At 33.5% G+C, this 16,114-nt stretch overlaps 1 protein-coding gene across 2 annotated transcripts; it reads right to left on the bottom strand.

Annotated features, from left to right (window-relative positions):
• Positions 1 to 2,688: 2,688 nt before the first annotated feature.
• rap1ab (RAP1A, member of RAS oncogene family b) lies at positions 2,689 to 15,635 on the bottom strand. Of its 2 annotated transcripts, XM_043252375.1 has the most exons (9): positions 15,605 to 15,635; positions 15,398 to 15,509; positions 9,748 to 9,836; positions 8,296 to 8,364; positions 8,142 to 8,198; positions 7,052 to 7,192; positions 4,841 to 4,984; positions 4,596 to 4,708; positions 2,689 to 3,802 (listed from the first exon to the last, which is right to left on the bottom strand). In XM_043252375.1, the coding sequence occupies exons 3-8, from the start codon at positions 9,802 to 9,804 to the stop codon at positions 4,619 to 4,621; spliced, it is 558 nt and encodes a 185-aa protein (XP_043108310.1). In that variant the 5' UTR covers positions 9,805 to 9,836; positions 15,398 to 15,509; positions 15,605 to 15,635; the 3' UTR covers positions 2,689 to 3,802; positions 4,596 to 4,618. The 2 variants fall into 2 exon arrangements, with proteins under 2 accessions (XP_043108310.1, XP_043108309.1); XM_043252374.1 differs by having other exon boundaries at positions 15,398 to 15,619.
• Positions 15,636 to 16,114: the final 479 nt, after the last annotated feature.

The following is a 16,114-nucleotide window of genomic DNA, read 5'->3' as shown; positions in this document are numbered from 1 at the left end:
TGTATGAAATGGACATTACATTGAGGGATAAATTACCCCTACGGACCTCATGTGGTGTGAGCCATGTCATGTCAAAATGAATGAAACACGGGAGAATCGGCGATACATGGACATGGACAAACTACTTTTTAAATAATATTGTACGTTATGATTAAAACATTTCATAAATAACCACGTAACGAGTACTATCTGTTTGTATGAAAAAAATAACAATGCTCTTGCGCGATAAAAGACGGAAGGTGTGTTTTGTGCCTTGTGTCTCTTTGTGATTGGCTGATTCCAGCCCTCGTTTCTCATTTTAACCAATCAAATACATAAAGGGTCATCATTTGTAATAACTAGTCAGTGAAGCTTTAGATTTGATCTTTTTATTTCGTTCACCAACGAGATTTGTTCACCGACCCTTTTCATAATTAAGTTACGTCTTTAGGTGGCGACAAATACATTTATCTTTTTACAGGTCTTTTCGTACAGTGGCCCCAAAGAGTATTGGCAGCGGCTATTTGTATTAGGTGTAAATACAAATTAGATGCTATTTACACTAAGTGAAATATAATATTTTATTAGCATAGATGATATTTGCAAATAGCAATGCATTCTACTTACTTATCTGAAAAAAGCAGCATTATTTAGTGAAAAGCTATTGACACAGTGCAAAAAGCATTTTCTACTACTCATTGCAAGTGGCGATTATCTGCAACTCAGTATTGAATTATTAAAACAGAATAAATAAATTAATAAACTCCTTCCTACACCTACCCTACCCAATGTATTTGTATTAACAATAAATGTTTTTCTGATGTGATTTGAAATTTAAAAAGGGAGAAAAAAAATGTCAGAAGGTGGATACGAATCATCTGCTATATGTTTACATCTGTACAACTGGAATTCATTCAAGTGTTCGTCTTTTGTAATGATGACTAGCTCATTCACACCAAAAGATGAGCTATTTACACTTAGTGTAAATAGATACTACGAAAAGGATTTTGCATATTTGGTCACAGCTGAAAATGCATGACTGTATTAGCATTACCATAGAATGTATTTCTTTGTTGTTCTTTTTTAAAATAAATAATACTTATACTACACAAGGATGAACCAAATAAATAAAAAAAAACCTACAAAAGATTTCTAATTCAAATAAATTATTTAAACCTTTTTTTCATCTTCCTTAAAGCACTGTATCACAGTTTACACTTTCATTAAACAATGACAATAATAAGAAACATTCCTTGAGCAGCAATCAGCATATTAGAATAATTTCCGATGGATCAAGAATGGAGTAATGGAGCTTGGTAGCAATATTTCTGAAAGAGAAAGAATGTCAGAAGCATCTTTTAGGAGAAAAAGAAACTGGACTCTTGCTCAGTGGTCCAAAGTCTTTTTAAATAAAAGTACATTTTGCATTTAGAAATCAGTCTGGAGCCTGGAGTTGCCTTGAAGTCAAAGAAAAAAAACTTTACATGTAAAAATTTAATAAAAAGTAATTATTATTTTAAAAATAAGTTATTAAAACATTTTAATGATTATTATTTTTTAGATGCACACACACACACAAATAATATAATAAATAAATATATATATATATATATATATATATATATATATATATATATATATATATATATATATATATATATATATATATTATTTTTATTTTTTTCCATGGCTTTAGTAAATATATACTAACCAAAATGACAAATCATTTTGTTTTAACAATGTAACTCAAACTTTGACAAGCAAAAAAAGTCCTGCAAATCTAATAAAAAATTTCAAGTCTTTAATTCCTGAGGTGGAGAAAATATTAATCTTTTAGATGCCGGATATGTGCCTAATGATGTGGGATATTTTGGAAAACTAATCGTATGTAATTGAAAACAAGGTATATTCCAAATTGAAATGTTACCGAATGCAAGGAATAACCTGTATAATATACAATATACAAAAATGTATTGTATGTAGAATTTAAGAAAAATCATAATATAAAATTGACAAAAATGAATGTTGACAAAACAAAAATGTTATGAACACAATGAATAACTATGAGTGGCAAAAACTACAATGAAAACGAAAAAAAAAAAACTACAAATGAATATTTTATCACTATGACTAAATGGTAAATGATTGGCAGAATTTTATTTCTAAAAATTTAAGAAATGAAATGACATTTATGTTTAATCTCTGTTGCTTTGTGCTGTTTACCACAGACTACTACATGAAGAAAAGCAAAATACAGGATATATAAAAAACACCTTTTGCCTGTTGGCAATATTGTTAAAATGTTGAAACTAAACCATCTCTGAAATGTAAACAAAATGCACATTAATTAGTTATAATACAGAGATAATATTTGTGCTTACCTGACCTGTCTGTTTTTTTCACATCTGAACCAGTCTTGACCTATAAAAAGTGATATTGACCTTATTCAATCCTGACAAAATCCCAGTACTTAAGTCTTTGATGTCAATTCTAGAATTGCTAGGTTCACATTATTTGCATTATGTACCATTTCCCTAAAGAAGCAGCTCAAGCCCTGGTGTTAAGCCGCTGTACTTTTGCCATAATTGTAACATTGCCTAATAATCTTGTCCCACAAACAAACAAAAAAAACAACCGTTTACAGAACATTATTCAGAGAAATAATGGTGTCAATCTTGATAAACCCAATAAAACACAAACTGGCAGAAATAATGAAAAGGTACTAAAATTTAATAATCTTTAAAAGCCAGATCTTTTGACAGAAAAACACAAGAGGAAATAGTTGGTTCAGTACAATATATTTCGGTCTCGATAGACATAGAAATCGATCGTTTCTTCCCCCACTTTTTACACTATAAAAGGCCTGTTTACTTATGAAACAGTCTTTATGAAACAATGGCATTAGAATATGATATATGAGCTAGGAAAACCAAGTGACCTAATACAAAATAATGTCACATTGGGAATGGGGGCAGTACTTTCTGATGAAAGCATCCATAGTTGTCAGCAAAACATTTACATACATGTTTGTCATTTATAGACAATTACACATTGTATCATAAAATGGAAGTACAACTTATGAGAGAAAACAACTGAATTTGACATCATTTACAACATCTACACAAAGATGCTCATGCTGTCTGCTGATAACTGGATATTTAACACCATTATCCTTCATGTCCTTGAACATGCGGTACTGCGCAAATGAATACTGTTAACTCCGATTTCTCGTCCTGCTTCTTCACCAGGTAATGAGGCCACTGAAAAGCACAGAGTTCAAAAGTTTATGGGAAAGAGTTTTAAAAACAAATTTGTGGTGACATGCCAGTGATTTTTTCCTTCTTGACAGTGCAGGTCTTGACGTTTCTGAACAGATGTATCCATGGGTTTTTAGAGGAAGTTGAAGGATTTTAAATATTGCCACCAATTTTTTTGCGTAAAGGCAAATGAAAGATAAATAAAATAATCCAGAGGTATTATACCCTAAGATTCATTTGGTAGAGTAACTGAAAAATGGAGGTTAAATTTACTATGTTAATGAGGTTTGAGGTTTGAACCTCTTCATCAGCCACAGTCAGCGATGAAAAGTCTGGAAGGTCCGAGAAATATTGAGATGTTCTCAGCTCTACTGGAATTGATTCTGGGAAATCAAGTTTTTCCTCAAATTTTACTGCCAACTTAAAGGGGAAATAAAAGAGTTGTTCTTGTTTGCTATTTCCGGTGCTGCTTTGAGTCAGTCAGTCAGCTGTTCCATTGAATCACTCACTGAGGATGGGAATGCTGGCATGATCCAAACAAGCTAACAGTTCTTCATTACAGCATTCTGCAGAAAACAAAAACAATCCAATAAAAACAAACACTCATACTGAAGCACATTTATCACATACACGCAACTGCTATGGACTGAGCTAATGCTGCTCTCTAGTGGAAAGGTTTAAGTAATCCAACTTAATGAACATTTAGTTTAGTTGATCTGCAAATACTTGACTAAAAATATTCAGACCTAAAATTGTGAACTTGATGAAATTTTGAATAATAAAAAACTTTGGCTTCAATCTCAATCGACAGTCAGTAGGAGGTTTTGAAAGTTTGAAAAGTATGGTATATAAAATAAACCTGGGATATGCCCAGAATTAAAATTGCAACAACATAAATGAAAGATCCTAAAATAATTTTTTTTTTATTAAATCAAAGAATTCAATGTAATTATAATATAAGAAATATTTATAATGTTTTTGTTTATATGAATACCTATTAACCAAAGAGAACATTTGTCATTACATTAATTCAGTTAACAATGAGAAGAGACTTTAGACATAAGTGTAAAGCTGTAATAAATTGGTACGCAACATCTATAGTAGAGTATTTTGATTTATTATTTCCATGTTTCAAACATGTTTTAATTTTAATTGATTTTAACTTGTATCACATACCCACATATCACATATCGCATTTCTATGAATATCATGCAGCCTCTCCTTCAGTGTCTCAATTTCTGAATACTGGGAAAGTAATAAATTTGGAGTAATATATCAGTCTATGAAAAATAATGTAACTGGGAGAAGTTTTGTATAAATAAATCAACGTTGGATGATATAACTGACATAATGACAGACCTGGCTCTGAGCTGCTGCTGGATCTACAGGAGGATACAATTGGATTTCTTTTTTGCTTTCTTCTTTTCCACTGGTGTCTTCCTGTTAATTTGTCTGACCAAGTCATAGAAGATCTGCAATGTGTGGGAAAAAAAAAAAAAAAAAAAAAAAAAAAAAAAAACTCAATATAAACATACAAATATGGAACTATATGGAATATGTTCTGAATGGAGGAAATGTCAAGTGAGTAAATGTTACATGCTTACATCAAGGACATTGATCTTCGATTTGGCGGAGGATTCAAGAAAGGCACAGTTGTTCCACTGGCGGGCTAGGTTTTGCCCCTGTTCTTTCCCCACCACCCTCTCATCCTCCAGATCACATTTATTACCCACCAGGATCATTGGCACCTACCGTCAGAGAGGAGGACAAAAATAAATAGTTACACATTATGTGGATCTACCATTTAACCATGGAAACTAAACGGTTATGCAACATTTATGAATGCATGTAGGCTAGTTTTGTAACATTTACAGTTAAACAGACCAGTGAAGATGAAAGATGCCAAATATTATTCTCAATTTCAGCTGTAAATGCTTTCTTTCACTACACACAATGCTTATTATAAGTAACCAATAAACGGTCTAAAAACGGTCCACAACAGTCTGCCGTAATGTGTATATATCTCTATAGTGGGTAAAATAGTGTTTGAGTGCAGATGTGATTGATTTGAAGCCGCCTAGAAAGATATAAAACACCTTCAGTTTATCCATTTCCTTTTGTGGCCTTAAATGGTGGAGAGCACACAGAGCACTTCTCTCACTAGACTACTCTTTACGCCCCAGAAGTCTGCCATGTTTGGACAGGCCAGATGGAAAAGGTTTAAAATCTAAACAAACCAGGAAGAGGTAGTGGTCAGGGCAGACATTTCAGCACCAGCCTCTGTAGAGAAACAGAACTAGGAATACCATGTTTCAGCCTTAAATTACACTGCACCAAAGCAGGCCGCGGACAAGGACAGAACTATCTGAGAATGATGGCATAAAAGCAATACCAAACCAATCAACAGAATCACATTTAAAGGTGATGTCGTACTTATTTAATGCATGCTTAAATATTGAGTGAAACACGTTTATGATGCTGTAAATTATTATATTTCAAAAAACAGAAATTGTATAATTCATGTTTTTTTTTTCTTAATGTAAAAGGAATTCCTATAGTTTAGAGCAGAAGCTGGGGTACATTTTTATACCCAAGAAAAAAATCTAAGTGAATTTACTAGTAACAGCAATTTGTTCAGTAAACAACTTAAAACCTTTTTTTTATCCTCCTGTACCGAAAACATACCAAACTGTTACATCAAAACCGAGGTACATACTGAACCATCACTTTTGTTTACCATTACAGCCCTAGCATACATATATCCACACCTTTACAGAACTCACAACTGTATTTTCAGCAAAGCAAATGTGTGAACTGAACCTTTCTTCTGTGGAAAACAAGATATTTTCAAAGAAATTTTAACTCTTTTTGTCCATACAATTTAATAAAATAAAAAAAACCCTACCACAAATACTGTGGATTTGTTCTGATTTGCTTTCTTTACGAAGAAAAATTAAAACATGACAACTTTTTTAATGGTGTTGTAATTGACACTTGCATCTGATGACAAACATTCAAGTTTTTATATATATATTATTATTATTATTATTATTATTATTATTATAATAATATATATTATTATTATGGAACTAATTATTATACAAATCCAGAATCCAAAGAATTCACTCAAACAAGTGTTTTGCAGCCGATTCGTGCCTTCCAGCCTCGAAAGATCTGAACTTTTGCTGGGGATCTGGACTTATAGTGCAGTCCGACCCGAAGTAGCAGCATGATGAAAGAGACGCACAGTGTAAGGCCATTTAAAACACATTCCAGGGATGTTAACCACTCATGGCTGTGATCCCCTGGGCCAGTGCTTCACACTACACACACACACACACACACACACACACACACACAGTATGTCCTTTCCACACATGTCCAAAAAAGGGCATCCCATAACTGACATAGAACAGAGGCAAGCCAGAAGACTTGAGGGTGCGCTGCTGCAGGGATGGTGCATAGACCCATTGGACTTACTTGCTTTGATTAGAGTTGGTAAATACATAGAATATCCACAACATTGCAGGCAATGTGAAGTTAAGCATTTTTGTGATAGTTTGCTACAATTTTAACATTCAATTTCTGTGTGACACTTTATTTGACTAAATTTCATACTAAATTGTCTTACTTGTTTAACAAATAATCAGCAAGCCTTTATACAAAATATATACAGGGAGAATAATCAGATTTTTTGAATATCACTGTCGTAAAAAGCAATAATGGCAGTTTAAACCGTAAGCAACTACCAGGTTTGTTAAACTAAGCTTCTTCATCAACGGCCACTCAACAGGAATGTTTTCTCTCATACATACATCCTCTGTGTCCTTTACTCGTAGAATCTGCTCTCTTAAGTCCTGCAGGTCATTGAATGTGGACTGTGCTGTGATTGAGTACACAAGAGCAAAGCCCTGACCGTTCTTCATGTACAGGTCCCTCATAGCTGTGAACTGCTCCTGCAAGAGAGAGACGGACAAAAACCACACACTGTAAAAGTGTTTAAAAGTGTTACTTTGTAAACTGACTGCTCGAAATATAAAAAAAAATAAAACACTTTGAAGAGCCAAAGTTTTAAGTGAACTGACTTTCAGTGAAGTAACAAAAATGTCTCAGATTTTGCTAATAAGATATTCTTTTAAATTCAATATACTGCACAGTCATGTCTTGAATTACTTGATAGACCAGAGAACATGTGATTTTTTTTTTTTTTTTTTTTTATAAATATGCCAACTATGGCAATTTATCGTCTTAACCATTAAATTACCAAACCATATGGAATAAGCAGCATTACGTGGTTCTTATAATTTTCACTGTGAAATGTACCCAAGTCATTCATGAAAATGAAGGCAGTGGATTTACTTGATAATATTAACAAATATAAACTCCTTGTCATTTGAGGTACAATACAAGCAGTTTATCTGTTTGGAATTGCTTGTAGAAACCTGCTGCTAGATTGATTCCTAAAATAAATCAACAAAATCAAATACAAATTAAAAGCATAACTGTATTTCTTCCCCCTCAAACAAAACCATTTGTGAAATTTCACAGAAAACAGGCTATTCTCAGACATTTTTGACATACAAAACGTAAACTCGACATTATCTGGAAACATGGGTTTAAAATAACTGACAAAGTTATAAAGAAGAATCATAGAATAAATTCATTCATATGGTAGGTTTGTGTCCTACCACGTTTTCACCACTCACCACTGTTAATTTCACAAAATTTAAACTGGGTCCGGTCCAAATTAATTAGGCCCATCTTGGGTCAGGTTATTCTTTTTTAAAAAATGTTTTTTTGTTTGTTTGCAGGTCAGATCTGTGATTTGTTTTCTCTATTAATGTGGTTATAGTACGTAGCTAGCTATTGCTGAAGTGTGAAAACAGGAAGGCCAAAAGGACTTACTGTTCCTGCTGTGTCCAGAATCTCCAACATGCACTGCTGGCCATCCACTTCCACTTGCTGCATGATGGGAAGAGAAGAAAAAGAAATAAGCTTCCACTGTTTACAGGGTTATTGAACAAAATACAGAAAAGGCTACAGAGCATAGAATTTCTACCTTCCTATAGGAGTCTTCTATTGTAGGGTCATATTTCTCCACGAAAATTCCCTGGACAAACTGGACCGTCTGCAAGAGACACAAATAATTAAAGAATTAAAACCAGAGAATGTTTCACAGAAGCTGTACATAAGTCAATGTCAAGAGACAATAAATAAGTTTATATGAAAAATTTCTTAATCATGCTGGCTTCAAGAAAGCAGCTTCACCTTTATTTATGTGGCGTTTTTAACAATACATATTGTGTCAAAGTATCGAACAATATCAACAGTGTGTCAGTAATGTATAATGATGAGAAATTTCACTATTGAATGAAGAGATGTTGTCATCTAGATCAGCTCAGTTTTAATAGTATCTTTGTAATCAAATCAAAGATAATCGTTAGAAATTAAGGATCTTTTATTTAAAGTGTTCCACTGTAGTAAAGTGGAACTAGTATAGTATACTTTTGTAGTATAGCATATGGCAAGTATATTTCAGGTGCTCTTTATATATCTTGTATTTCAGAACCAATATTATTCAAAGATCATATAAGATATAAAAAAAAAGCCTTGCATACTTTTATTTTGTGTTATGTATACTACAAATACATTTACACATTATTTAGCATATTATGCAATTACAAGCTGTATACTAACTGGTATACTTAGTCTTCTAAACTGAACCAACAATTTTTTTCTTAATGCACTTTAACTGCAGGACTGAAATCCAAATAAAAATCTATACTTAAGTATTTTGAAGCTATTGAAGTTATATTATAATTTATCATCTCATTAAATCTCCAGCAATGTGTTGATAAATAGATTTGAACTATAAGAAATTTATTTTAAAGACTATAATCCTGTTTACATGAAATAAGCCTGCTCCTCAGCAAGTTAGAGCTGATGAACCTATTGCTATGACAGTAACTCTGGATCAGTTAACCAATTAACCCACATACAAACAATGTACCCATGGCATGACCTCTTATTTAAATTAAAAGATTAAAAAAAGCAAACCCAAAATGCTGCAGCTTTAAAAAGTTTAAATTATATATTTTTTTCATCAGTTGGGCTAGGAAATAAAATTATAATGCTAATTATAATAATTAAATGCTGAAGTACCATTATTAATAATAATTGCTAATCATCTTGATCATGCGACCAGTGCTGTGAGATCCATTAAGCAGCACTTGATTTCAAAAAACACCACAAATATCTTAAAAGAAAAACACGTTTAAAAGAAAAATACCACTGTTTCCAACAGCGCTCCACCAGTAACGGCAGCAAGCTAGAATGAAGACCTTTACTGCTATAGAACCAAATAACAATCAGAGAAACCAAAGTCACAGACTACTGAACATCTACTTATTATTACTGTACTATACTATAAAATACTAACAATTATTGCTTGGCTGAGCAGTGGTGTCCAGCTGCTCTGATGTTTGGAGATGACATGGTATACAACACTTACCAGGGCTGATTTGCCCACACCACCAGAGCCCAACACCACAAGCTTGTATTCACGCATGGCAGGGTCTCTTCACCAGACTCTTCAGTGTTCTAAAAACAAAAGACAAGAGAATGAGTAGGTTTCCACATACTGATAAGTGTTAGTTTGCCTATGCGGTGTAGAGAGCATCCTGGATCATAGCCCAGGTGGGGGATATTGCAAGCATGACCTCTTAAACACAAAGCAGCTGTGGGTTCTGGATGGAGCCAGAACTGAGGCCTGTAGAGCCTCTGGGCCTACATAGATTTAACCCATATCAGCAGTCACACTGATCTAGACTCTGCAAATCTATGACAGAAAGAAGATGGTGAAGGAACAAAATCAGCTAACCAATGACCAAAAAAAACAAAAAGTCTGTTATGTAACAAGATAGATAGTGTGCACGTTTGATACAGTGCGGAAAAACTTTGGTAAAACCAAAAGTTTACCACCATAAACTAACCAGAGGTGCAATCTGAATAGCTTTATGTATAAAAAGCATTCATTGATCAGAGACTTTTTTCTCCAATAGAGAATATGGAGAAGAGATTAACACATGCAGGACAATCACTTTTGTGTAAAAAGGTGTCACAGGGAAACCATTCTGCTGGCTTTCATTTAGTAAACACATATGCAGCCAAACACAGATCTTATGAAGATATCCCTCTGTAGTGGGAGGCCAAATCCAAACAGTGGCCAGGCTGTATGCACTCAAGGAATACTAATCTAGTGTTACTTGGAGAGATTCATAGATGCTGTTGCTTGAAAGCTTTGGTCCATTTCTGCTTTTGCAGGATTGGTCGGCATGCAGAAGGGAGAATTTTCTTCCTTTAATGGTAACGGCAGTGTAGAAAAGGCGAGGAGATGCCAAACTGAGGCCACTGAAAGGGAAAATGACCAGAGGTAATGTAGAACTAAAACTCAGATGCGATTAGGAGCATTTCAGAAGCAAACTACTTCCAGTCGCTCATGATGTCTGAGAAATCCCCCCCCCCAAACAAGATGGAGAGATAGCATATGACCACATCTCTTGGCTTCCAAAAACAGCTGCAACTCCAAAATAACTCAAATTATGTTTGGAAACAAGCAAATTTTTGCATGTCAGTCTTCAAAAGCTAGTGAAACACTTTCATTATACTTTTCTTCAGTCTGTTTCTATAGGACAAAGTCTGTTTCTATAGGCTCACTCAAGTATGTCATTCCCTTGAATTCACTTAAGACTGTTCTTCACCTGTAAGGATGGAACACAGCTAAATCTCCCAGATTATCAAAGGCAAACTGAACAATTTGTGGAAAGCTGCTCTGATGAAAGTAATAGGACAATACTTTAAAAAAAGACTGCATATAAAGGTCCAGAGAGTCTGAGGGTCAATGTGGGTTTCATCCAACACACCCACCTTCCAATACTGAAATACCTTCCAAAACTCAAACATTTGACAGAAAGACAGTTTGTTTAACCCACATTATCTTAGACTTTGGGTAGCAGCATTACCATTACCATTTAAATTGCAAATTTAAAATATGCCTAATGGAAATGCATAAATTTCGCAAAAACGTTTATATGCTCGCAATGAACATTTTTTAGGAAAAAAATAAAAATAATTTAATAAATTGTAATGGAAACAGATTATTTTGCAGTTACAGGTCACATGACGTATGTAAAAAAGTCATATGTTTTTTTTATGTACTACAACTTCCAAAAATACACTTCAACAGTGCTTAGACTGGTGCAGTCTTGCTCTGATACAGCCACTGAAGCTGACTGCAGCCACTCTAGTTGATGCTAATTCCATTTGTCAAATTTCACAAAAATCTGTTGCCATGACTTATTGAAAGAGGCAAAAGGTTGTATTTTAGAAGAATGAATGCTATACAATAATTTACGCAATACTTCAACATTTATAAAATATTGTCAAAGTTTTGCAAATCTAATGGAAACGCAGCTTGTGTCTAACTTGAGTATTAAAGGTTAATTGAGTTATTTTAAGAGCCAACAAATACTAATACAATAAATTAAGCACAAGTTCAAGATATTAATTTATTCCTGCATGTTTGTTTATAGTTCAACACCATGCCAGCTTACCATCGTTTATGTAAAATAAATAAATAAATATATTCCAGTATACTAACCCAAAAAAGGCAGAACTAGAAACAAGCTGCACATTTTTTTTTTATTATGAAGGTCTCATTTGCTATCATTAAACTGAATACCACCATACAGGTACATCTCAAATTAGAAAGTCATGGAAAACTTCATTTATGTCAGTAATTTAACTTGTGTATGAAATACATTCAGTGCACACAGACTGAAGTAGTTCTGAATTGAGGGAGTAACTAAGGCAAAAGGAGCCACTACCAAGTATTGAGTACCTGTACAGTAAATGAACATACTTTCCAGAAGGCCAACAATTCACTTAAATATTTTTCATTGGTCTTATGAAGTATTCTAATTTGTAAAAACGTAAATTGTAAAAAAAAAAAAAAAGTAAATTGGTGGGTTTTTGGTTAAATGTGAGTCAAAAATCATCACAATTAAAAGAACCAAAAACTTCAACTACTTCAGCCTGTGTGCACTGAATTTATTTAATACACAAGTTCCACATTTTTAGTTGAATTACTGATATACAGAACTTACAATCACTCAGAAAGCAAAATCATAATATTGCAGCAATACTGATATACATTTTTCTCTGAGATAAAGAATAAAAAAATCCCTTTGAACTTATAGAATTTACTAAAGAGAGATCATGCTAATCAGTGAGCTAATTACCCTTGATAAGAACAGATCCCTGGCATGCTGAGTGCAAACAATTTGGTATCACGTGATAAATGAAAAGAAAAAGAAAAAAGTTTGAACAGAAAAAACGTCAGCCACCTGATTGATGCCACTTAACCACAATTTCTCAACTGAATTTAACCGTTTTACAGCCTTTCAGTTAAGGAACAAAACAGACAAAATGTGTTATTTAACTTCATAGTGGGTTTTGGTTTGTCAGTTTATTACATTCTAATGGAAATATTTAATTTGTTGCTCTTAACGGTCACTATATTCTTCTACCAAATTTTTATGGTCCAAACAGCTTCAAGCACCGAAACATCAACTTCCCAACTTACAAGAGTTTCCATACCACTGATCAAAACACATTATCAGGAAATCATTTAACTGAATACTCTGATGGAGACTGGGGAACTCAGCATTAATGTGATACTAAGAATTTAAATCTAGAGTCAGGAAGAAAAAGTTAACCTCATCTGGGAATGTGTGACAAAGGTTTTTGTTAATCACACTAACCACCAAAAAACTAAAGAAGTAAGCATTGGGGAAGGTGGTCTATGAAACTAAGTTTTCATACTAATACTGAAAACTGATAATTCTCAGTAAAGTCAAAAAATAAAAACACAAAAACACACCCTGGTTCAAGTTCTTGTCAAAATATCCAGCTCCTCAACAACATACAAAGACCACATCATTTGTTTTTGGAGGGTAGATAAAACCTGACTATATAGTCACAAATCTAAATAAGGCATTCATAGAAATACTGCCATCTCTGGAAAGTACTGCTTTGAATTAAAAATGATGAGTCAGTATGCGAAACCGTTAAACTTGCATTTCCCCATCCTCTTCTCATAATTTAAAAGACAACATCATATCTGGAAATGCGGTTGGACTTCCGTTTTTCAGGTTGAAGAGGTAAGAAATATGCTGTTCTCATGTGAATATAACAAAGTAGCAGATAAAAGATTAAAGCAGGGCCTGTCTGTAATACTGCAAAAAAAAAAATAAATAAATGAAATGAGCATTACCCTAGCCTGAAGACAAGTCACATAGATCAGGTGGAAATCATAAGAGCTTAGGATTACACAATTGATAACTAATAACTGGTTTATACAAATATAAAATAATTATATACAAAGACACACACACACACACACACACATATACATACATTATATATACACATTATTATTTTTAAATGTATACTTTGCCACTAACCAAAACAGATAATTCTTAATAGAATAGCATCTAAACTTTTTTTAAATTGTGTGCTCAAAAGGAAAGGGACTAATCCTACTTAATGAATTGAACTTAATAACACACACACACACACACATATATATATATATACACATATATATATATATATATATACATATATATATAATTATTAACATATATATATATACACACACATATATATATATATATATATATATATATATATATATATATATATATATAATAACAGTATGTATAACAGCTACTGCATCAAGCTATTAACAAAGTCCACTTTTGTAAATTAATTAACATTATGTTATTATAGTTAACATTTCTGTTGTTAATCTTTAATAGTGTAATTACTATAGCTACATAATATCTCTGTTAACAGAACAACAAATGCGTTTTGCTGGTCTCACCAAGATAGACCACAGATCTATTTGCTCAGAAAATATAAACACGGTGAAAACAGAAAATATAATTAATGAAAAAAAACCGTAAGTAGATAGAATAGAAATAGAATTGAGAGTGCTAGTGTTAGATGATCATTTTTTACATAATAATCAGACACCTACACTCAAACAGTAGTACGATGCAAAAAGAGCATATGTTAACAGTTAACAGAGGAAAACATGGAAAAGTTAAAGGTAATTTTAGTCAAAAGCAACAAGAGCAGTTAGCTTTTGGAAAAACAAGGAAAACCTAGACACAAACCACACAACTTTTTGAACCCAACACCTTAAATTGGTTTCAAGGCATACAGTTTACAATTTTTTTAATAACTTTATCTGGTCAACTTACAAGAATATCTTACCCACTAAAACATAATAAACCTGACTCATATGAGCTTTCGTGGATCCATTTCAACAGGTGTAACAAACATGAAGTTATTATCTAAAGTATTAAAAACATAACAATGATTCACTAAATAGAGAACAATAAGGAAGCCTCACTCAGACATTATTTCAAAGTAAAACAAGAAAAGAGAACTGAAAACTGCTTTGCTAAACATTGGGTTGGGGGGATGGGACCCAATGCCAATTTACGTCTACTCAGCAAAACCAGCTGATGCTAAGGACACAACTCAACTCTGAGATAGAATATTAAACAATGTTCTATTTGACTAATTTGATTGGAACATTAGATTGTAATACAACAAGACTTACAACCACTGAACCTTGTATGGCTCCTATGATTGATATTGTGCATAACTAACTTACATTACAAAACATTGGCTAGACTTTAATTTAGATTAATGACGGCAAGAATGTTAACCACAAACTTTTTGATTTAGAGAAGCAATGTACGCATTTATTTCAAGGTGAGAGAGAAGTTATTTATAAGATGTTTATAAACTGTGTTGTAAGGGCAGCAAGTGTTTATTTTGGTAGTTTCTGATATCAGTCCGTCAGATTTGTGCTAACATGCTAAGACTGCTGGAGCCGGGTAAAAAAATACTCAATATCACTTTATTTTTAAAAAGCAAAACATTATTGGCACAGTTATGGTCTACGAGATTAAAAAAACGACCCATATCACACAACACATATCCATTAATATCTCTTCGTGAATTTTTGCAGTGAATTAACGGTCCTTATCAATAGTGACTGTTAGCGCGCTCGTTTAGCCGCCTACCTTCACACACCCGCCGGAAAACCCCGACAAACTTCAGTGTGTTCAGCTGCAGTCAACCTCAATCCCTTTTCTCCTCAGCAGACCGGGTCATTCCACAAAACAGCACCTGCGGCTGACACGAAACGATCTTTGGGATAGAAAAAAACACGGCTCTGCTGCCCTCAATGCGACCTCACGAGTCGCTCACGTAACGTGCCTGTCACTCACCTACTCAGCGTTCCAGCGTGAGCACAGCTAGGCGCAGCGATTTAGCGCAGATTCTCATGACAGCTTCCGGTGTCGGACTGAATCATGGGCCGCCACTCGACAAAACAAAGGTCACGATGAGACGATTTACTTGTGTAATAAGGTTAAACTCTCATCAAACCCTATTCTTAACCCTAACCCCAGTCTTAATCTAAATATAAACCAGAAATATGCTGCCTTGGCTTCTGAATTCAATGCATATATTTAGCCATGTCGTCAAAAAAAGATATTTAATCAAAACTGAACTCTTTACTGAAAAGACTCACATACTGTGCCTTGTTTCTCCAAAGGTTTTTTCTCTTTTTCTGTTACAACATAATTATTGTTCCGCTGTTGCTTTTGGTTTACTTATAGTTGTGGGGACGCTATACTGAATGAGTAGACATTACTGGAAGAGAGCTAAATTGGATGATAACATCACTGAATCATCACTTTAACTGAAAAAAAATACTCTTTGTCATTGCCCTTTTT

Source organism: Puntigrus tetrazona, chromosome 11 (genome assembly GCF_018831695.1).
Source record: "Puntigrus tetrazona isolate hp1 chromosome 11, ASM1883169v1, whole genome shotgun sequence".
In the NCBI taxonomy this organism is placed as follows: domain Eukaryota; kingdom Metazoa; phylum Chordata; class Actinopteri; order Cypriniformes; family Cyprinidae; genus Puntigrus; species Puntigrus tetrazona.
Note: the sequence above shows the minus strand (reverse complement) of the source record. Positions and strands in the feature narration are given on the sequence as shown.